The sequence below is a fragment of the Salmo salar genome, chromosome ssa10, assembly GCF_905237065.1.
Source record: "Salmo salar chromosome ssa10, Ssal_v3.1, whole genome shotgun sequence".
In the NCBI taxonomy this organism is placed as follows: Eukaryota; Metazoa; Chordata; class Actinopteri; order Salmoniformes; family Salmonidae; genus Salmo; species Salmo salar.
The window spans coordinates 51,214,373-51,238,109 of NC_059451.1; the positions used below are offsets into that span (position 1 = coordinate 51,214,373).

The following is a 23,737-nucleotide window of genomic DNA, read 5'->3' on the forward strand; positions in this document are numbered from 1 at the left end:
ACTAAATTACTCATGATTAACGTTCACAAAATACATAACAATTATTTTAAGAATTATAGATACAGAACTCCTTTATGCAATCGCGGTGTCAGATTTTAAAATAGCTTTTCGGCGAAACACATTTTGCAATATTCTGAGTACATAGCCTGGCTAGCTAATTTGACACCCACCAAGTTTGGCCCTCACCAAACTCAGATTTACTATAAGAAAAATTGGATTACCTTTGCTGTTCTTCGTCAGAATGCACTCCCAGGACTTATACTTCAACAACAAATGTTGTTTTGGTTCCAAATAATCCATAGTTATATCCAAATAGCTCCGTTTTGTTCATGGCGTTCAGGTCACTATCCGAAGGGTGAAGCGCAAGCGCATTTCGTGACAAAAAAATTCTAAATATACCGTACTTCGAAGCATGTCAAACGCTGTTTAAAATACATTTTTATGCTATTTTTCTCGTAAAATATCGATAATATTCCAACCGGGCGACGTTGTATTCATTCAAAGGCTGAAAGAAACATTTTTTGAATTCTCATGAACGCGCATCTCCAGTGTCACTGTTACCAGCCTGACCACCCACAAAATCTCCTGCTGTTCTTCACCCAGAGACAGGAGACATGTCATTCCACTTTCTGGCGCCTTCTGAGAGCCAATGGAAGCCTTAGAAAATGTCACGTTACAGCAGAGATGCTGTATTTTCGATAGAGATGCAATAGAAGGATAACAAATTGTCAGACAGGGCACTTCCTGTATGGAATCTTCTCAGGTTTTGGCCTGCCATATGAGTTCTTTTATACTCACAGACACCATTCAAACAGTTTTAAAAACTTGAGTGTTTTCTATCCAAATCTACTAATTATATGCATATTCTCGTTTCTGGGCAAGAGTAGTAACCAGTTTAAATCGGATACGTTTTTTATCCGGCCGTGCAAATACTGCCCCCTAGCTCCAACAGGTTAATGTATTTGTTGCCATGCAGCGGTGTAGCTAACTACTGGAACTACACATTGCTCTTTTTGCAAAAAAAAACAAGGAAATATGGGTGAAGTAGGCAAGAATTTCCATTTGTTTTTTGTCAGCAGACCTGCCTAATTCTCACTTGAAACTGTTTTTGTGTTTAATAGGCTAAATTACACATTATGTTAACATCTGACTCCAGAGTGATCTGTTCTTGCAATTTTATATTCTATTACATTTCAAAGTTACTTTAGTTTAAGTAAACTATATTTTTCTTAAGGTTAGCTTAACTTCTTCCAATGTGAATTAATTGGTAACTTGGTCAACTATTTTTCCAACACTGCACACACACACCCAATGTTAACCTTCCCGCAATTTAGAAGCGTTCACTAATGCTGTCGTGAAATAGTAACCAAAGCCTGTGGATTTGAGTTTGACAGGCAACTATCACATTCCTCCTACCGCTATAGGAAGCAGGGACGCCCAGCCAGCGTCCACAGACGAGCCCTGATCCCCATATCACAGTCCTGGCTCCGCATTGATTATTCATGCCTGTGTGCTGTCATGTGCAGTGCCCACTGGAGCTCATTAATTGGCGAGAGAGTGAGCAAGGGAGAGGGAACAAGAGGGGGAATGAGAGGCAGAGGCAGTCTGAGCAGTCTGAGAGAGGGAAGCACAAGAGTGTGAGAGAGAGAGAGAGAGAGAGAGAGAGAGAGAGAGGGTGGTGAGAGGGTAAGACTGCAGACAGAGGATAAGACTGGAGACTGGATTTTTCTGTGGTGTGGTCTCTCTCACCGCTAGTTAGCTAGCTAGCCTGCTACAGGAGACCAAAGAGGAATACCAGGCTTTCTACCTCATCTTCATATCTAAATCAACCCTGCATCTCTTTTTGGACCTACGTCTAAGCCCCAGCCATGACGACCTACTACCACAACCATGAGTACTGCTGCGGGGGCCCTGAGGGCTGCAGTCCCAGCCTTGGGATGATGGTCTCCAGGCAGGGTAAGACGCTGGGGAACCAGACCCAGAATCAGCATCGGGTCCAGCAGACCCAGATCCAGCTGCCTCTGATCCACAGACAGCAACAACACCTCCTGCAACAACACCTCCTGCAACAGCAGCTCCAACAACCCCAGATGCAGCTCCAACAACCCCAGATGCAGCTCCAACAACCCCAGATGCAGCTCCAACAACCCCAGATGCAGCTCCAACAACCCCAGATGCAGCTCCAACAACCACAGATGCAGCTCCAACACCAACAGATGCAGCTCCAACACCAACAGCAGCTCCAACAGCAGGCACTACAACACTACCAACAACAACAGCTCCAGCAGCAGCATCATCATCACCTCTACCACCATCATCCCCCTCCCCAGATGCAGCAGACCCCTCTGTTGAAACTCCACCCACTGCTCTCACCACAGCTCCCCCTACAGAGCCCCCAGAGGAACTACAGCTCCTGCACGCTGCCCGCCTCCATGTCTAAGAGCCGGGTGAAGTTCACCAACCTGAGGGACAGCGTGAAGAAGAGTCCTACCAAGAGTAAGGCCAAGGTCCGGGCCACACACAGGCAGAGTGGCTGGTGGTCCGATAACTCTCCGTGGGCCACAATGTCACTGGAGAATCCACCCCAGGTATGTGTGAGTGTATAGGGGACCAACCTGGGAGAAGCCCTTGTAGGTATCTTTGGGATGGACCGACATGGAGCTCGTATTGAAAACCTTTGTGGGTATTTCTGAGAAGAGGTCAACATGAAACTACTACAGAGCTGTGCTACAGGGGAATAGAACCACCTAGAGGAGGGGAGAACCTAAGCCTGGATATCTGCAAGGGTTTGTGGGCTGAAATCACAGAGAGGGTCCTTGTGGAGGCTAAGTTGGTTGGAGTTTACATGGTGCTGGCATGGCAAGGCCTGCCTGGGTTAGAGCTTTTGGAGAGAAACAGGAGGAGGAATGTTGTGAGTGTGTTTTGTTGTTGTTGACGTTAATGTTGTCGTAATGGTCAGAGTGAGCCAATAGGATTCACATGGAGGTCTGGAATATTAAATTACCATCATGCTTACACTATTAAACCGTACTATGAGAGAGATGCATGACTGCTGACTAGAAAAAATGTGTGGCTTTATAGCTTAAGGTAGAAGTTACCTTTAATTACAGATCCAGGGTGGGTGGGGGGTATCCGACCCCGTGTCAGTATCAGGGGCAAGCTGTGTCTACCCCAGTTATAGTATTACTGAACCTCTATCTACCCCAGTTATAGTATTACTGAACCTCTATCTACCCCAGTTATAGTATTACTGAACCTCTACCTACCCCAGTTATAGTATTCCTGAACCTCTACCCCAGTTATAGTATTACTGAACCTCTACCCCAGTTATAGTATTACTGAACCTCTATCTACCCCAGTTATAGTATTACTAAACCTCTACCTACCCCAGTTATAGTATTACTGAACCTCTACCTACCCCAGTTATGGTATTACTGAACCTCTACCTACCCCAGTTATGGTATTACTGAACCTCTACCTACCTCAGTTATAGTATTACTGAACCTCTACCTACCTCAGTTATAGTATTACTGAACCTCTACCCCAGTTATAGTATTACTGAACCTCTACCTACCCCAGTTATAGTATTACTGAACCTCTATCTACCCCAGTTATAGTATTACTGAACCTCTACCTACCTCAGTTATAGTATTACTGAACCTCTGTCTACCCCAGTTATAGTATTACTGAACCTCTGTCTACCCCAGTTATAGTATTACTGAACCTCTACCTACCCCAGTTATAGTATTACTGAACCTCTACCCCAGTTATGGTATTACTGAACCTCTACCTACCCCAGTTATAGTATTACTGAACCTCTACCTACCCCAGTTATAGTATTACTGAACCTCTACCTACCCCAGTTATAGTATTACTGAACCTCTACCCCAGTTATAGTATTACTGAACCTCTACCTACCCCAGTTATAGTATTACTGAACCTCTACCTACCCCAGTTGTAGTATTACTGAACCTCTATCTACCCCAGTTATAGTATTACTGAACCTCTACCTACCCCAGTTATAGTATTCCTGAACCTCTACCCCAGTTATGGTATTACTGAACCTCTACCTACCTCAGTTATAGTATTACTGAACCTCTACCCCAGTGATGGTATTACTGAACCTCTACCTACCCCAGTTATAGTATTACTGAACCTCTACCCCAGTTATAGTATTACTGAACCTCTATCTACCCCAGTTATAGTATTACTGAACCTCTACCTACCCCAGTTATAGTATTACTGAACCTCTACCCCAGTTATGGTATTACTGAACCTCTACCTACCCCAGTTATAGTATTACTGAACCTCTACCCCAGTTATGGTATTACTGAACCTCTACCTACCCCAGTTATAGTATTACTGGATCTCTACCTACCCCAGTTATAGTATTACTGAACCTCTGTCTACCCCAGTTATAGTATTACTGAACCTCTATCTACCCCAGTTATAGTATTACTGAACCTCTATCTACCCCAGTTATAGTATTACTGAACCTCTACCTACCCCAGTTATAGTATTACTGAACCTCTACCTAACCCAGTTATAGTATTACTGAACCTCTATCCTAGTTATAGTATTACTGAACCTCTACCTACCCCAGTTATAGTATTACTGAACCTCTACCCCAGTTATGGTATTACTGAACCTCTATCTACCCCAGTTATAGTATTACTGAACCTCTACCCCAGTTATGGTATTACTTTACCTCTATCTACCCCAGTTATAATATTACTGAACCTCTGTCTACCCCAGTTATGGTATTACTGAACCTCTACCTACCCCAGTTATAGTATTACTGAACCTCTACCCCAGTTATGGTATTACTGAACCTCTGTCTACCCTAGTTATAGTATTACTGAACCTCTGTCTACCCCAGTTATGGTATTACTGAACCCCTACCTACCCCAGTTATGGTATTACTGAACCTCTACCTACCCCAGTTATGGTATTACTGAACCTCTACCTACCCCAGTTATAGTATTACTGAACCTCTGTCCACCCCAGTTATAGTATTACTGAACCTCTACCTACCCCAGTTATGGTATTACTGAACCTCTACCTACCCCAGTTATGGTATTACTGAACCTCTGTCTACCCCAGTTATAGTATTACTGAACCTCTGTCTAACACAGTTATAGTATTACTGAACCTCTGTCTACCCCAGTTATAGTATTACTGAACCTCTGTCTACCCCAGTTATGGTATTACTGAACCTCTATCCCAGTTAAAGTATTACTGAACCTCTACCTACCCCAGTTATAGTATTACTGAACCTCTATCTACCCCAGTTATAGTATTACTGAATCTCTACCTACCCCAGTTATAGTATTACTGAACATCTGTCTACCCCCGTTATAGTATTACTGAACCTCTACCTACCCCAGTTATAGTATTTGTGAATCTCTAACTACCCCAGTTATAGTATTACTGAACATCTGTCTACCCCCGTTATAGTATTACTGAACCTCTACCTACCCCAGTTATAGTATTTGTGAATCTCTAACTACCCCAGTTATAGTATTACTTAATAAGGCCTTCTTGCATGTAAACCAGGTCTTGAAGTTGATAACGGAGAATAGTTGACCATCAGCTAAGTTTGTGTTCTCATCCAAGGCAGTCAACTTTCAAGTTCAGTCCAACTTGTTTGGGATGTTGAGACAGTGTGAGCTGCAGGCCATAACTCTGGACTGGGCCTCCTGATCGAAGATAATGATCCTAGCTAATTTTAGCTCTGTCATGGCTGCCAGGCTGTTTTGTGACAGTACAGATCCATAACTAGTGTGTTATGGAGTGACCTCGGGACTAGTTTATGGATCTCCCCCTGTGTGTCTGTTACACTAGTTTACAGTCTAGGGTGCAGACAGTATATACGCCAAACTAACAGGGAATATTGAGCTGTAAGTGGGCTTGGCTAATGGCTACCGTATGCAGGAATGTGGCCTCCATGTTGTCTTGGTTTTGTGTAAAATACCCAAATGTGATTTTCCAAGTCAGTTCAACCGTTGTAGCTGAAACATTTTATTGAGGCTAGCACAGGTCCTCCAGCTAGACTGTGTAGATGTGCATTGGTGTAGAAATTCTTTGTAGCTAGCTAATATAAACGGTGCAAAATGCCAGTGTTCCAAAGGGGCCAGAGAGGCCCACAGGACTCTTCCCACTAACCTCTGGGGCATGAGGCGACCCTGCCCCCCTAACCTCTGGGGCATGAGGCGACCCTGCCCCCCTAACCTCTGGGGCATGAGGCGACCCTGCCCCCCTAACCTCTGGGGCATGAGGCGACCCTGCCCCCCTAACCTCTGGGGCATGAGGCGACCCTGCCCCCCTAACCTCTGGGGCATGAGGCGACCCTGCCCCCCTAACCTCTGGGGCATGAGGCGACCCTGCCCCCCTAACCTCTGGGGCATGAGGAGACCCTGCCCCCCTAACCTCTGGGGCATGAGGCGACCCTGCCCCCCTAACCTCTAGCTCGGATATACAGTGCATTTGGAAGGTATTCATACCCCTTGACTTTTTCCGTATTTTGATACGTTACAGCCTTATTCTAAAATGGATTTAAATAATTAAAATCCTCAGAAATCTACACATAATACCCCATACTGACAAAGCGAAAACAGGTTTTTCGATTTTTTGGCAAATTTATAAAATATAAAAATATATATCTTATTTACTTAAGTATTCAGACCCTTTGCTAAGAGACTTGAAATTGATCCTCCTTGAGATGTTTCTACAGCTTGATTAGAGTCCACCTGTGGTACACTCAATTGATTGGACATGATTTGGAAAGGCACACACCTGTTTATATAAATTCCCGCAGTTGACAGTGCATGTCAGAGCAAAAACCAACCCATGAGGTCGAAGGAATTGTCTGTAGAGTTCCGAGACAGGATCGTGTCAAGGCACAGATCTGGGAAGGGTACCAAAAAATGTCTGCTGCATTGAAGGTCCCCAAGAACACAGTGGTCTCCATCATTCTTAAATAGAAAAAGTTTGAAACCACCAAGACTCTTCCTAGAGCTGGCCACCCGTCCAAACTGAGCAATCGGGGGAGAAGGGCCTTGGTCAGAGAGGTGACCAAGAACCTGATGGTCACTCTGACAGAACTCCAGAGTTCCTCTGTGGCGATGGGAGAACCTTCCAGAAGATAACCATCTCTGCAGCACTCCACAAATCAGGCCTTTAGGGTTGAGTGGGCAGACGAAAGCCACTCTTCAGTAAAAGGCACATGACAGCCTGCTTGGAGTTTACCAAAAGTACTCTCAGACCATGAGAAACAAGATTCCCTGGTCTAATGAATCCAAGATTGAACTCTTTGGCATGAATGCCAAGCGTCCCGTCTGGAGGAAACCTGGCACCATCCCTACAATGAAGCATGGTGGTGGCAGCATCATGCTGTGACAATGTTTTTCAGCGGCAGGGACTCGAGAGAAAGATGAACGGAGTAAAGTACAGAAAGATCCTTGATGAAAACCTGCTCCAGAGGGCTCAGGACCTCGGACTGGGGTGACGGTTCACCTTCCAACAGGACAACGACCCTAAGCACATAGCCAAGGCTTCGGGACAAGTCTCTAAATGTCCGAGTGTGGTCCAGCCAGAGCCTGGACCCGATCGAACATCTCTGGAGAGAACTGAAAATAGCTGTGCAGCTACGCTCCCCATCCAACCTGACAGAGCTTGAGAGGATCTGCAGAGAAGAATGGGAGAAGCTCCCCAAATACAGGTGTGACAAGCTTGTAGCCTCATATCCAAGAAGACTCGAGGCTGTAATCGCTGCCAAAGGTGCTTCAACAAAGTACTGAATAAAGGGTCTGAATACTTAAATCTAAAAGCCTGTTTTTGCTTCGTCATTATGGGGTCTTGTGTGTAGATTGATGAGTGTAAAAAACGATTTAATCCATTTTAGAATAAGGCTGTAACGTAATAAAATGTGGAACAAGTCAAGAGGTCTGAATACTTTCCGAATGCACTGTAACTCTGGGGTGTGAGGCAAGTGTGTCGGGGGGCTCAAAGGGCTTTTGTCTGGGAGCGCTGACACAATGGCCTTCAGCTTGGCCTGCTCTGCTGAGGGTGGGGAGGGTTGACCCAATGCTGGACTAGCTCCTCATGAAGGTACGCACGCACACACCAGGAAAATAACTTATACCCAAAGGTGCTTCCGCCCAACTTAACCCTTGTCTAGTCTTAACATTCTGTATACTCCCCTTGTCCTAAGGGTCAAAATGACCCGCCTTCACTAAACCCCGTAAATATAGCAGCTTAATTGAATTTTAAACCCCAAATCTATTTTGCATGTAGAAACAACCTGTCATTCATCACAAACTTTGTGAATATCTGGGTTTTCCCTCTTCACAATGCAGAGAGACTGTATTTAATCAGTGGTCACCATTTGTTTTTATTATAACACACCTGTCATAATTGTTTTCTTTACTAAAGTAGAGGTTTATTATTATTATTGCTAAAGGTACTGTATAGGTGTAAACATATTTTTTTTTAGCAAGAGATAGCACTTGTATAGCCTAAGAAATTAGTAGGAATGTGCAGAAAGTAGTTTTGAATGCATTTTATTGACGGGAAACAATAAGTCTTGAACTTTTTGGCAATGTTGATATATTCTTATATACTGTACAATAAGGAATTCAACTTCAAATTACTAGTCTTCTCCCATTTTTTTAAACCATTGCCCCCACCCACAAGGTGTAGAAACAACAACAATAAATAAGAATAAAATAAGATAATAGATACAAAACAAAAACGTGAATAACATAAATCAATCAACTCTAATTAGCACATGTAGGACAGTATGCAGGTGTGTGTGCATGGACTTTGCAGATGTATTTCTGACATGTGCAGCACATAGTATTTGTTTTACTGTCCTCCTTTGGGGGGCAGAATTGGCATCTCCTCCTCTTGCCTGCCCCAGCTGCAGCCTCGGGTGGATCCGGGCAAGATTCAGCCCCCAGAACAGCTTTCACAAGCGCTGCACAGGCTGCTGTGCAGGGGAGGTGCCCCCTTCTTTGAATGTGTGGGGTTACAAGTGCCTTTCCCAGCTGCTCCAGGAACACCCTCCTCTTGTTCCGCTTATCAGACATCCAGGTAGGGTTGGTCTTGTTCCATATCCCGAAGGCATTGTATGAGGACATCTTCCATAACATCAATGATGTTATGGAAGATGACCAGGGGCCAGCGGGCAGTCATCCTCCTGCAGCTGTAAGTTCCAATCACCTTGTCCAGGTTGTCCACGCCTCCTTTGTGGTTGTAGTCCAGGATGATGGCTGGCTTCCTGTCAGCCGTTTGTGCAGTTTTCTCAGGAGGACCACATTCTTGTTCCTCTTTGGGAGGTAAGAAACTAGAGTGGTGGTGGGGTGAAGGCAAACTTTGAGAAGGCCTCTCTCCCCCTTGTTGCGAGGAGTGCAGGGGGGAGCTCAGGCTTTTATTTTCTAACTGTGCCAACCATGGTGATCTTCCTCTTCAGGAGCTTCTGGCTGAGTTCATGTATGGGATCGTGGAGGGGAGATGCTGCACAAGAAAGTTTTAGTTTTGTCTGAGTTCAATCACACCGGCGCCGACAAAGATGGCCTCCTCGCTTCGCGTTCCTAGGAAACTATGCAGTATTTAGCTTTTTTATGTGTTATTTCTTACATTGTTACCCCGGGTAATCTTAGGTTTTTACTACATACAGTCGGGAGGAACTATTGGATATAAGAGCAACGTCAACTCACCAACATTATGACCAGAAATATGACTTTCCCGAAGCGGATCCTCTGTTTGGCCCACCACCCAGGACAATGGATCGGATCCCAGCTGGCGAGCCAAAACAACGGCGCCGCAGAAGAAGGGGCAGATGGAGCAGTCTTCTGGTCAGGCTCCGTAGACGGGTACATCGCGCACCGCTCCCGAGCAGAGAGACATCCGAGACTGTAACGTTCTTTGTTTCACGGAAACATGGCTCACTCGAGACACGCTATCTGAGTCGATACAGCCACCTGGTTTCTTCACGCATTGCGCCGACAGAAACAAGCATCTCTCTGGTAAGAAGGGTGGGGGTGTATGCGTTATGATTAATGAGACGTGGTGTGATCATAACAACATACAGGAACTCAAGTAATTTTGTTCACCTGACTTAGAATTCCTCACTATCAAATGCCGACCGCATTATCTACCAAGAGAATTCTCTTCGACTATAATCACAGCCGTGTATATCCCCCCCCAAGCAGACACATCGACGGCTCTGAAAGAACTTCATTGGACTCTATGTAAACTGGAAACCACATATCCTGAGGCTGCATTTATTGTAGCCGGGGATTTTAACAAGGCTAATCTGAAATCAAGGCTCCCCAAATTCTATCAGCATATCGGTTGTGCTACCAGGGCGGGCAAAATCCTAGACCACTGTTAGTCTAACTTCCGCGACGCATATAAGGCCTTCCCCCGCCCTCCCTTTGGAAAAGCTGACCACGACTCCATTTTGTTGCTCCCAGCCTATAGACAGAAGCTAAAACAGGAAGCTCCCGCCCTCAGGTTTGTTCAACGCTGGTCCGACCAATCGAATTCCACGCTTCAAGATTGCTTCGATCACGTGGACTGGGATATGTTCCGCATTGCTGCGAACAACAACATTGACGAATACGCTGACTCGGCGTGCGAGTTCATTAACAAGTGCATCGGTGATGTCGTACTAACAGCGTCTATTAAAACCTTCCCCAACCAGAAACCGTGGATTGATGGCAGCATTCGCGCAAAACTGAACGCGCGAACCACTGCTTTTAATCAGGGCAAAGTGACCAGAAACATGACCGAATATAAACAGTGTAGCTATTCCCTCCGCAAGGCAATCAAACAAGCTAAGCTTCAGTACAGAGACAAAGTGGAGTCGCAATTCAATGGCTCAGACATGAGGTATGTGGCAGGGTCTACAGACAATCATGGACTACAAAAGAAAAATCTGCCCCGTCGCGGATCACGATGCCTTGCTCCCAGACAGACTAAACAAGTTTTTTGCTTGCTTTGAGGACAATACAGTGCCACTAACACGGCCCGCTACCAAAACCTGCGGGCTCTCCTTCACTGCAGCCAACGTGAGTAAAACATTTAAACGTGTTAACCCTCGCAAGGCTGCAGGCCCAGACGGCATCCCGGGCCGTGTCCTCAGAGCATGCGCAGACCAGCTGGCTGGTGTGTTTACAGACATATTCAATCAATCCTTATCCCAGTCTGCTGTCCCCACATGCTTCAAGAGGGCCACCATTGTTCCTGTTCCCAAGAAAGCTAAGGTAACTGAGCTAAATGACTACCGCCCTGTAGCACTCACTTCCGTCATCATGAAGTGCTTTGAGAGACTAGTCAAGGACCATATCACCTCCACCCTACCTGACACCCTAGACCCACTCCAATTTGCTTACCGACCCAATAGGTCCACAGACGACGCAATCGCCATCACACTGCACACTGCCCTAACCCATCTGGACAAGAGGAATACCTATGTGAGAATGCTGTTCATCGATTACAGCTCAGCATTTAACACCATAGTACCCTCCAAACTCGTCATTAAGCTCGAGACCCTGGGTCTCAACCCCGCCCTGTGCAACTGGGTCCTGGACTTCCTGACGGGCCGCCCCCAGGTGGTGAGGGTAGGTAACATCTCCACCCCGCTGATCCTCAACACTGGGTCCCCACAAGGGTGTGTTCTCAGCCCTCTTCTGTACTCCCTGTTCACCCACGACTGCGTGGCCATGCACGCATCCAACTCAATCATCAAGTTTGCAGACGACACTACAGTGGTAGGCTTGATTACCAACAACGACGTGACGGCCTACAGGGAGGAGGTGAGGGCCCTCGGAGTGTGGTGTCAGGAAAATAACCTCGCACTCAATGTCAACAAAACAAAAGAGATGATCGTGGACTTCAGGAAACAGCAGAGGGAGTAGCCCCCTATCTACATTGACGGGACAGTAGTGGAGAGGGTGGAGAGTTTTAAGTTCCTCGGCGTACACATCACGGACAAACTGAAATGGTCCGCCTACACAGACAGCGTGGTGAAGAAGGCGCAGCAGCGCCTCTTCAACCTCAGGAGGCTGAAGAAATTTGGCTTGTCACCAAAAACACTCACAAACATTTACAGATGCACAATCGAGAGCATCCTGTCGGGCTGTATCACCGCCTGGCACGGCAGCTGCTCCGCCCATAACCGGAAGGCTCTCCAGAGGGTAGTGAGGTCTGCACAACGCATCACTGGGGGCAAACTACCTGCTCTCCAGGACACCTACACCATCTGATGTCACAGGAAGGCCAAAAAGATCATCAAGGACAGCAACCACCCGAGCCACTGCCTGTTCATCCCGCTAACATCCAGAAGGCGAGGTCAGTACAGGTGCATCAAAGCTGGAACCGAGAGACTGAAAAACAGCTTCTATCTCAAGGCCATCAGACTGTTAAACAGCCATCACTAACATTGAGTGGCTGCTGCCGACATACTGACTCAACTCAAGCCACTTTAATAATGGGAAAGTTGATGTAATCAATTTATCACTTGCCACTTTATATTATTTATATTAGATGTTTACATAACCTACATTATTCATCTCATATGTATATACTGTACGCCATACCATCTACTGCATCTTGCCATCTTGATGTAATTAGATGTATCACTAGCCACTTTATATAATGTTTACTTACCCTACATTACTCATCTCATATGTATATACTGTACGCCATACCATCTACTGCATCTTGCCATCTTGATGTAATTAGATGTATCACTAGCCACTTTAAACAATGCCACTTTATATAATGTTTTCATAACCTACATTACTCATCTCATATGTATATACTGTACTCTATACCATCTACTGCATCTTGCCATCCTGATGTAATGTATCACTAGCCACCTTAAACAATGCTGCTTTATGTTTTCATACCCTACAATACTCATCTCATATACATTTACATTTTAGTCATTTAGCAGACGCTCTTATCCAGAGCGACTTACAGTAGTGAATGCATACTTTTCATTTCATGCGTTTCTTTTTTTTGTACTGGCCCCCCGTGGGAATCGAACCCACAACCCTGGCATTGCACACACCATGCTGGCGTTGCACACACCGTGCTCTACCAACTGAGCCACAGGGAGCAGGCCATATGTATATACTGTACTCCATACCATCTATTACAACTTGCCTATGCTGTTCGGCCATCACTCATTTATATTTTTTTATGTACATATTCGTATTCATTCCTTTACACTTGTGTGTACAAGGTAGTTGTTGTGGAATTGGTAGATTACTTGTTAGATATTACTGCATGGTCGGAACTAGAAGCACAAGCATTTCGCTACACTTGCATTAACACCTGCTAACCATGTGTATGTGACAAATAAATTTGATTTGATTTTGATTAGATTTTTTAGCACACAATCGCAATGTCTCATGTCTTTGTGTGTGTGTCTTTGTGTTTTGTGTGGTGTGTAAATGATTTTATAACTGCCAGGTCAAAAATGACCCTAAGACAATCTTTGTACCCTGGTGGTGTACAGCTTTCATGGAAATATGAACAAAGACAATGTTTTAAAAAAAAATATGTCAGTGTCCCTTGAAGAAAACTCCATAAAATGTAAAGTTGAAAAAATTAAATTTAGGGGGTTTTCTATGCTGTTAAACATAGTGGCTGGTCATTTTTGACCCTTAAGACAACACAAGGGTTAAAGGAAAAGGGGAGGTCAGGTGCTCGACTGAGGGACTTGACAACGAGAAAAAGGAGCACTCTGTCGCTGTGGAAATGTGATTGTTTACTTGTCCCGTCAATAAATTTATACGTTTGCGTTTCGGCGTGATTCACCTTTATCACACACACACCATTCATTGTGAACTCTGTTGTATTCACTACTCAGATAATGTGTGAATTGAAGGCTACAGTGTTTACACCACGATGGTGATGTAGGATGATATCATTGCTATGTGTGTACAGAAGATGTAGGATCTTAATTTGATCACCCTGTTGAAGGAGAACTTTCCTGTACTGCAGGAAATTGAAAACCTTAAAAAGGCTTCTGAAGTTCATCATTTATACTTTGAAATTTCAGACTTGATTTTCCCTTCCAAAAAATGTATCAACCCCTACAAAAAAGTCCATGAATTATAATCCACATAATAATTCACATTTCCTGTTGCTGCAGGATTATTTTCCTGCTGTAGCAAACTGGCTCAAATTAAGATGCTATGTGTGTCTGTGTACACTGTGTGTGTGTGTGTGTGTGTGTGTGTGTGTGTGTGTGTGTGTGTGTGTGTGTGTGTGTGTGTGTGTGTGTGTGTGTGTGTGTGTGTAAAGAATAACACTAAGCTCCACTCATCGCAGTCATTCTGGGTTAATTTACAGCTAAAGCACGGCCACTTCTGTCAATGGAGCCACCAGACCAGCACATCAGACTAACATTGGGTCCACTGAGGAAAACTGTCAATGAGTGTTATTTACATTGATAGGCTGGAGAGGAGCACATGGTAGCTTTAGGTCCGTACTCACAAAGCGTCTCAGAGTAGGAGTGCTGAGGATGGAACAGCCATGTTTTTATATAGGAGCGTCTGTTCTTGCTTTCCTATGTGTGATTGTTGATGTTCTAGAACCCTCAAATGAAATTCTGGAACTCGTAGGCTTTTTTCTAGTCAGGGACTGGTTTGAACCAATGAATGATCATGTCGAACAGAACCAGCAGTAGCCCATACCTCGTAGGGTCAGAGTTGAATACCCCTTTTCTATAAGGTCTAATGGACTTGTTCCTCAACACGTTAAATACCTTTTGGAATTGAATTATATCTATGTATGTCCATAGTGTTCTTATCCTGGCTTAGCGTTTGAATATACTAAATGTATTGAGATGAGAAACCTGTTTACCTAAATGTTCCTCAAAAACCAAATACATTTTAGCCGATCTGCATATTTCACCTTAAAGGAATGTTCACATCGTTCTCAGTACTCCGTCAATAACATAATAGTAAATCCAGCCTGGATAGTCTCACTAGCAACACGCCAAATCCCCAAACTTTAACAGCCTTTCTGATACTGCGGGGTTGAGCTCTCTCTCTCTCTCTCTCTCTCTCTCTCTCTCTCTCTCTCTCTCTCTCTCTCTCTCTCTCTCTCTCTCTCTCTCTCTCTTTTCTCCTCTCATCCCCCTCTCTATAATCTACACACATTAGAGCCCTCAGCAGCTGCCACTGTCAGACAATCCTCCCTCACTACCACATTATCATAATTCAGTTTAGAACATGACCATATTTGCTTTCTCTCACTTGTTTTCTCTCTCACTTGTTTTCTTTCTTTCTCTCTCACTCAATCTTTCTCAATTCCTCTCTCTCACTTTCTCTTTCAAGATCTCTTTCTCTCACTTACTCACGCTCCTCTCTCTACCTCTGTCTCACACTCCTCTCTATCCCTTCTTCCCTCCCTTCTTCCCGTTCAGCATGTAGATTTATCATTGTGTGTTACTGCATCAGTGTTGTGTTGCGCAGTGTGTGTATTCTTGCCTGTGTGTCTTTTGTGTTTTACCCTGACCCTTGACCTCCATTGCCATTGTTTAGCAGCCAGATGTGGTGGTCCTGCCCCCCGTACCCATAATCCCTGTGATCCCCATCCCAGCCGAGACCACTCCTGTCATCTCTCCACCCTCCTCTCTGCCTGCACCCGCGTCACCCACGTCACAGGTCATCCTCTCTTCCCTTTTTCCCCTCCTATCCTCATTTTTTTACACACCTCCCATTTTGCTTCTGTTTTGGTGCTGGAGTTTAAAGGATTATTGTTTTTGAGGGAGGGACTTGCTAGTTGGGGTGGTTGTTTTGTAACCTCAGGACCTGTAGGAGAGGAGAGACAAGCCCAGTGAAGACCAAGGGATCCTGGAGGGAGTTGTCTGTTATTAACCATGTAGTTGGGGATGTTTGGTCAATGCCATAGCAACGCCACAGCTGTAGGCTTCAGGAGTTCATATTCTGTAAAAGAAGAGTATGTCATGTTGCCGTGGTAATCTCTAACCGATGCTTTCATAATGTTGTACCAAAACATGCGGAGAGTAAGTTATTATTTTGTCTTACCCCCCCCCAAAACATTTTTTTGTCTAATATTTTTTGTAACTTTGTAATTTCTGTTGTTGTGCTTGGCTTTTATAATGTACTTCCAGGGGAATCGCGAGGTGAAAAAATATTTTATTTTATCATGAAATATTTTGATAACCAAAAAAACTGAGTTAATTTTTTGTATTTTTCTGTTGCAGGCAAACCCACCTCCTGTGGTGGTCAACACAGACAGCTTGGACAGCCCCCCATACGTAAGTCTGCATTTCTTTACACACACACACTGAACTGAGCCCCAAATAAACCATGGTTATTAGAGAACTGTAATGTAATGATCATGTTACCATGTTAATGACAATAAAGGATAAATACCAGGAAGTAACAGACTAGAAATACAGTGTAACCATCCTTTTCAAATCAAAATCAATTTAAATAAATTTAATTTTATTTGTCACACACACAGTTTCCAGCAGGTATACAAGGTGTAGTGAAATGCTGGTGTAGTGAAATGCTGATGTACTATCTCCCTCAACAATGCAGTATATCAGTCAACATCAATAGAGTCAAGTCAAAAATAGCAGTTAAAGAAGAGGTAGTATAGTAATAATGGACTGTATTCACAAATATTAAGTGGGTAGTGACTTGGTCACGCAGCACAATAAATAGTAGATCATTGAACAGCAGCGTTGACTGTGTGTGTATGTACAGTATCTGTGCTAGTTCTGAGTGCTTCTGTGGGTGTTTATGGGTGTTTGCGTGTGTGTGGGTGTTTGCGTGTGTGAGTGTTTATGGGTGTTTGCGTGGGTGTGGGTGTTTATGGGTGTTTGCGTGTGTGTGGGTGTTTATGGGTGTTTGCATGGGTGTTTGCGTGTGTGAGTGTTTATGGGTGTTTGCGTGGGTGTTTGCGTGTGTGTGGGTGTTTATGGGTGTTTGCGTGGTTGTGAGTGTTTATGGGTGTTTGCATGTGTGTGTTTATGGGTGTTTGCATGTGTGTCCTTGTGAGTGTTTTATGGGTGTTTGCGTGGGTGTGTTTGTGTGAAAGGGTTAGATGGGTGGGTACTCAGTGCAGATGGTCTCTAAGGTGTAGGTGGTCTCTAAGGTGCAGGTCTGGGGGTAGCTGGCCAGCTGTCTGATGGCCTGGTGGTAGATTCCTCTTGGTCTTTATTTATATAGCACAATGTAGTTTCTGTTAAAGTGAAATACCATGTGAAAAAAAATTATGAATTTACCGGTGTTACCAGCCAGAACATCAAAGATGTTATTATGTCTGTCTGAACCTCTTTGTATGCGGCAACAACATTGTACTGTATATTTTACATGTATTATTACTTTCTGTTAGATTAACCAGGCTCACTGAAGCTACCAAATATCCAGAATAGTGTATTTAATCTGGGCTGGGGAAATGCCTTCCATTGAGATTATGTTTATTGAGATTACAAGCCAAATCATGCTGCGTGGTCTGGTCTCTGTGCATAAATCTACTGGGGGGAAATATACAAGGTATTCCTCGTCATCCCCTGTAAGCCCACTGCTAAATCTAATGGTCAATGAATAGCACCCCTATTACAGTAACTGCTGTTCCCAGTAAATATCACTATGGCCATCCATCTAAAGCCAAGTGACCAGGACTTGTTACTGTATTAAAGGGGGGGTTGGGGGGTGGGGGTGGAAGAATGTGGGGTAACGATATTGTAAAAATGAACTTGTGCCAGTGCATGATCCGCCCATACAGCTAACATTAACGTTACATCCTTGTAGCTAGCTAACGTTAGTTGGCTAGCTATCTGGCAACAGCAGTCAAGGACGTTTGCTATCATTACACGCAAGTGTCAAGGGCAACAATTTACACAGATGACTTCTGCCACTTAAAAAAACATTCCGTAGCAAAGTATAGCTAGCTTCCTTTGCTTGTAGCTTGCCTCTCAACTGACTGGTGTTAACTAGCTACTAGGTCCGGTTTTACAACTCTGAGATTCGGCTGAAAAGATGTTAGCATTATCAGAAATGCTACAAAAAGGTAGCATATCGTTGGTTTTTAATGAACGGAAATGTGCACGTGAGAGTGATTTTAAATTATGACTTTAATTTTTTTTTAAACTGTTGCACCTACAAACGTATTCATTCCAAATGGATCCAAGTCTAATTGTCACCTTATGGACGCTGTAGCTTTGTTTTAATACGACGTCTAGAATTTCAGCCGGGTTTGGGGGAAACATTGTCTGACGATCCCAATGCTAACGACCCTGTCAAAAATCCAGTATAGTGGTTACTGGTAACGGCCTGACGGATCATGACGAGAGGCGGGGAGTGTCTTGTGTACCTACAATCAAGTTGATTTGTGAACTTTCATCGACATTGTTGTCATATTGGCTTAGCTATGATGGTCGGGAGAATTTAATATTGAGCTTCAACCAATACATATACTATTGTGGGGGCGTTAGCCATTTACTTTATGTTCGTATTCTTATTTTATTTTGTTGCGTTGTTGAGAAGAAACCTGCAAGTTAGCATTTCATTGGACAGTGTTTACCATGTGTATCCCGTACATAGCACTAATAAAACTTGAAACTTGTCTTTCAGTGTACCTAGCAGGTTAGGCTCAATACAGCTCATGAATTCCAATTCAATTCTTGATACCGCAGGGGGTCCTCAACATTGTAGACTAGAATTCCCCAAAAGGGTATTTTGTTTAATAGTGATAACGTTATTTTAGGCTATTTGGAAAAACAGGCAATTTCTTTCTCAGTGACAAAAAAATTATGACATTCTATTTTTGGTTGATATGGTAACAAATACATTGAATCAGAATATCAAATTGAGATAATGTTGTAGGTTACACCAGCAAGTATACCAATATTTGCCAGGGCATATTATTTTAATTTCACATGGTGATGTGGGAAGATAAAAGGCTAGCTAGCTTGTAGTGTTTAACTAACTTGGAGATGTGGGAAGCTAAAAGGCTAGCTAGCTTGTAGTGTTTAACCAACTTGGAGATGTGGGAAGCTAAATTGGCCAAGCGTTGTCTGGGTTTGGCCGGGGTAAAGGGAAAAGGGGATACCTAGTCAGTTGTACAACTGAATGCCTTCAACTGAGATGTGTCTTCCACATTTAACCCAACCCCTCTGAATCAGAGAGGTGTGGGGGGCTGCCTTAATCAACATCCACGTCTTCGGTGCCCGGGGAACAGTGGGTTAACTGCCTTGCTCAGGGGCAGAATGACAGATTTTGACCTTGTCAGCTCAGGGATTCGATCTGACAAGATGTGGGAAGCTATTAGGGGTGTAACTTTTTTCTAATCATAATTAGTCTCATCATGCAGCCTTACAATGTATTTAAAATCTAAACATATAGCCCAACGTTTGTAGAACAACTAAAGTTCCATTAATAACTCTAAATTAAGCATGTAGGAGGACCTGTTTCTATGTTAACCTCCACATAGAATAGCCGCATGTGAGCAATCCCTCAAATCTTTTGGAGAAAATATCCTTTCTATGTAATTCAGCTTTGTTCAATTGTATTCTTCATACTATAATATAATGCCTTGGAATTCTAAGCTTATCTTGTCTGCTAAATTAACGAGTGTAGCCCTTACTCAAATGGCATAGCCAGATCAGGACCTAACATAAGGACAACTCAGAGAATGCTATTCCTCTGAAATAGACTACATTTTCTTCATATTATGTTCCTTTAGACTTGTCTAAAATAAATAATGGATTTATTGTGAAGGTGTAGGCTATATTTCATGGATTTATTAGACTGTAGATGTTCCAAAGGTCTGCATCAGTGGCTTGTAGGCTGTGTGTGGAAGCCAGGAGATGCTAAATGTGTTTATATTAATTAACCGTCAGTTAAAGTGAGACCGGCAGTTATTTGCTTGACAATCACCAGCTGTCAAAATTGCATGACTGCCACAGCCCTAGGTATCTAATTACCAAAAGGTGAATGTTGCTCTAAAACAATCTGACTGCGATAAGTATGTGGAAACCTTTACTGTCCCTATTCTCATCTCTCACTCTCTCTCGCTCACCCCCATATCTGTGGCCACTCTGGTACTGTAGTGTCTAGAGTAGTGAGGGGGCCAGCCCCTGGGGCCAGTCTGGTACTGTAGTGTCTAGAGTAGTGAGGGGGCCAGCCCCTGGGGCCAGTCTGGTACTGTAGTGTCTAGAGTAGTGATGGGGCCAGCCCCTGGGGCCAGTCTGGTACTGTAGTGTCTAGAGTAGTGAGGGGGCCAGCCCCTGGGGCCAGTCTGGTACTGCAGTGTTTAGTGTAGTGAGGGGGCCAGCCCCTGGGGCCAGTCTGGTACTGTAGTGTCTAGAGTAGTGAGGGGGCCAGCCCCTGGGGCCAGTCTGGTACTGTAGTGTCTAGTGTAGTAAGGGGGCTAGCCCCTGTGGTCAGTCTGGTACTGTAGTGTCTAGTGTATTAAGGGGGCCAGTCTGGTACTGCAGTGTCTAGTGTAGTAAGGGCCCTGTGGTCAGTCTGGTACTGCAGTGTCTAGTGTAGTAAGGGGGCCAGTCTGGTACTGCAGTGTCTAGTGTAGTAAGGGCCCTGTGGTCAGTCTGGTACTGCAGTGTCTAGTGTAGTAAGGGGGCCAGTCTGGTACTGTAGTGTCTAGTGTAGTAAGGGGGCTAGCCCCTGTGGTCAGTCTGGTACTGCAGTGTCTAGTGTAGTAAGGGGGCCAGTCTGGTACTGTAGTGTCTAGTGTAGTAAGGGGGCCAGTCTGGTACTGCAGTGTCTAGTGTAGTAAGGGGGCCAGTCTGGTACTGTAGTGTCTAGTGTAGTAAGGGGGCTAGCCCCTGTGGTCAGTCTGGTACTGTAGTGTCTAGTGTAGTGAGGGGGTCAGTCTGGTACTGCAGTGTCTAGTGTAGTAAGGGGGCCAGCCCCTGTGGTCAGTCTGGTACTGCAGTGTCTAGTGTAGTAAGGGGGCCAGCCCCTGTGGTCAGTCTGGTACTGCAGTGTCTAGTGTAGTAAGGGGGCCAGTCTGGTACTGCAGTGTCTAGTGTAGTAAGGGGGCCAGTCTGGTACTGCAGTGTCTAGTGTAGTAAGGGGGCCAGTCTGGTACTGTAGTGTCTAGTGTAGTAAGGGGGCCAGTCTGGTACTGCAGTGTCTAGTGTAGTAAGGGGGCCAGTCTGGTACTGTAGTGTCTAGTGTAGTAAGGGGGCCAGCCCCTGGGGCCAGTCTGGTACTGTAGTGTCTAGTGTAGTAAGGGGGCCAGCCCCTGTGGTCAGTCTGGTACTGCAGTGTCTAGTGTAGTAAGGGGGCCAGCCCCTGGGGCCAGTCTGGTACTGTAGTGTCTAGTGTAGTAAGGGGGCCAGTCTGGTACTGTAGTGTCTAGTGTAGTAAGGGGGCCAGCCCCTGTGGTCAGTCTGGTACTGCAGTGTCTAGTGTAGTAAGGGGGCCAGCCCCTGTGGTCAGTCTGGTACTGCAGTGTCTAGTGTAGTGAGGGGGCCAGCCCCTGTGGTCAGTCTGGTACTGCAGTGTCTAGTGTAGTAAGGGGGCCAGCCCCTGTGGCCAGTCTGGTACTGTAGTGTCTAGTGTAGTAAGGGGGCCAGCCCCTGTGGTCAGTCTGGTACTGCAGTGTCTAGTGTAGTAAGGGGGCCAGCCCCTCTGGTCAGTCTGGTACTGCAGTGTCTAGTGTAGTAAGGGGGCCAGTCTGGTACTGTAGTGTCTAGTGTAGTAAGGGGGCCAGTCTGGTACTGCAGTGTCTAGTGTAGTAAGGGGGCCAGCCCCTGTGGCCAGTCTGGTACTGTAGTGTCTAGTGTAGTAAGGGGGCCAGTCTGGTACTGTAGTGTCTAGTGTAGTAAGGGGGCCAGCCCCTCTGGTCAGTCTGGTACTGTAGTGTCTAGTGTAGTAAGGGGGCCAGTCTGGTACTGTAGTGTCTAGTGTAGTAAGGGGGCCAGTCTGGTACTGCAGTGTCTAGTGTAGTAAGGGGGCCAGTCTGGTACTGCAGTGTCTAGTGTAGTAAGGGGGCCAGTCTGGTACTGCAGTGTCTAGTGTAGTAAGGGGGCCAGTCTGGTACTGTAGTGTCTAGTGTAGTAAGGGGGCCAGTCTGGTACTGCAGTGTCTAGTGTAGTAAGGGGGCCAGTCTGGTACTGTAGTGTCTAGTGTAGTAAGGGGGGCCAGTCTGGTACTGCAGTGTCTAGTGTAGTAAGGGGGCCAGTCTGGTACTGTAGTGTCTAGTGTAGTAAGGGGGCCAGTCTGGTACTGCAGTGTCTAGTGTAGTAAGGGGGCCAGTCTGGTACTGTAGTGTCTAGTGTAGTAAGGGGGCCAGTCTGGTACTGTAGTGTCTAGTGTAGTAAGGGGGCTAGCCCCTGTGGTCAGTCTGGTACTGCAGTGTCTAGTGTAGTAAGGGGGCCAGTCTGGTACTGCAGTGTCTAGTGTAGTAAGGGGGCCAGTCTGGTACTGCAGTGTCTAGTGTAGTAAGGGGGTCAGTCTGGTACTGTAGTGTCTAGTGTAGTAAGGGGGCTAGCCCCTGTGGCCAGTCTGGTACTGCAGTGTCTAGTGTAGTAAGGGGGTCAGTCTGGTACTGCAGTGTCTAGTGTAGTAAGGGGGCCAGTCTGGTACTGTAGTGTCTAGTGTAGTAAGGGGGCCAGCCCCTCTGGTCAGTCTGGTACTGTAGTGTCTAGTGTAGTAAGGGGGCCAGTCTGGTACTGCAGTGTCTAGTGTAGTAAGGGGGCCAGTCTGGTACTGTAGTGTCTAGTGTAGTAAGGGGGCCAGCCCCTGTGGCCAGTCTGGTACTGTAGTGTCTAGTGTAGTAAGGGGGCCAGTCTGGTACTGTAGTGTCTAGTGTAGTAAGGGGGCCAGCCCCTGTGGCCAGTCTGGTACTGCAGTGTCTAGTGTAGTAAGGGGGCCAGTCTGGTACTGTAGTGTCTAGTGTAGTAAGGGGGCCAGTCTGGTACTGTAGTGTCTAGTGTAGTAAGGGGGCCAGTCTGGTACTGCAGTGTCTAGTGTAGTAAGGGGGCCAGTCTGGTACTGCAGTGTCTAGTGTAGTAAGGGGGTCAGTCTGGTACTGCAGTGTCTAGTGTAGTAAGGGGGCCAGTCTGGTACTGTAGTGTCTAGTGTAGTAAGGGGGCTAGCCCCTGGGGCCAGTCTGGTACTGCAGTGTCTAGTGTAGTAAGGGGGCCAGTCTGGTACTGCAGTGTCTAGTGTAGTAAGGGGGCCAGCCCCTGTGGTCAGTCTGGTACTGCAGTGTCTAGTGTAGTAAGGGGGCCAGTCTGGTACTGTAGTGTCTAGTGTAGTAAGGGGGCTAGCCCCTGGGGCCAGTCTGGTACTGCAGTGTCTAGTGTAGTAAGGGGGCCAGTCTGGTACTGCAGTGTCTAGTGTAGTAAGGGGGCCAGTCTGGTACTGCAGTGTCTAGTGTAGTAAGGGGGCCAGTCTGGTACTGCAGTGTCTAGTGTAGTAAGGGGGCCAGCCCCTGGGGCCAGTCTGGTACTGCAGTGTCTAGTGTAGTAAGGGGGCCAGTCTGGTACTGTAGTGTCTAGTGTAGTAAGGGGGCCAGTCTGCTACTGCAGTGTCTAGTGTAGTAAGGGGGCCAGTCTGGTACTGTAGTGTCTAGTGTAGTAAGGGGGTCAGTCTGGTACTGTAGTGTCTAGTGTAGTAAGGGGGCCAGTCTGGTACTGCAGTGTCTAGTGTAGTAAGGGGGCTAGCCCCTGTGGTCAGTCTGGTACTGCAGTGTCTAGTGTAGTAAG

General features: G+C 45.6%; 1 protein-coding gene across 12 annotated transcripts in view; it reads left to right on the forward strand.

The window, feature by feature from the left end:
* The window catches only part of dlg1a (discs large MAGUK scaffold protein 1a), a 389,839-nt gene that overhangs the window by 212,206 nt on the left and 153,896 nt on the right, over positions 1-23,737 (forward strand). For 6 of the 12 annotated variants that reach the window (XM_045687907.1, XM_045687908.1, XM_045687911.1 and 3 more), the window contains 2 exons: positions 15,567-15,689; positions 16,253-16,306. In XM_045687907.1, the coding sequence (XP_045543863.1) occupies positions 15,567-15,689; positions 16,253-16,306 (177 nt within the window). Of the gene's footprint in view, positions 1-15,566; positions 15,690-15,810; positions 16,052-16,252; positions 16,307-23,737 lie in introns of those variants that run through there. The other 6 variants (XM_045687910.1, XM_045687912.1, XM_045687915.1 and 3 more) reach the window with 3 other exon arrangements.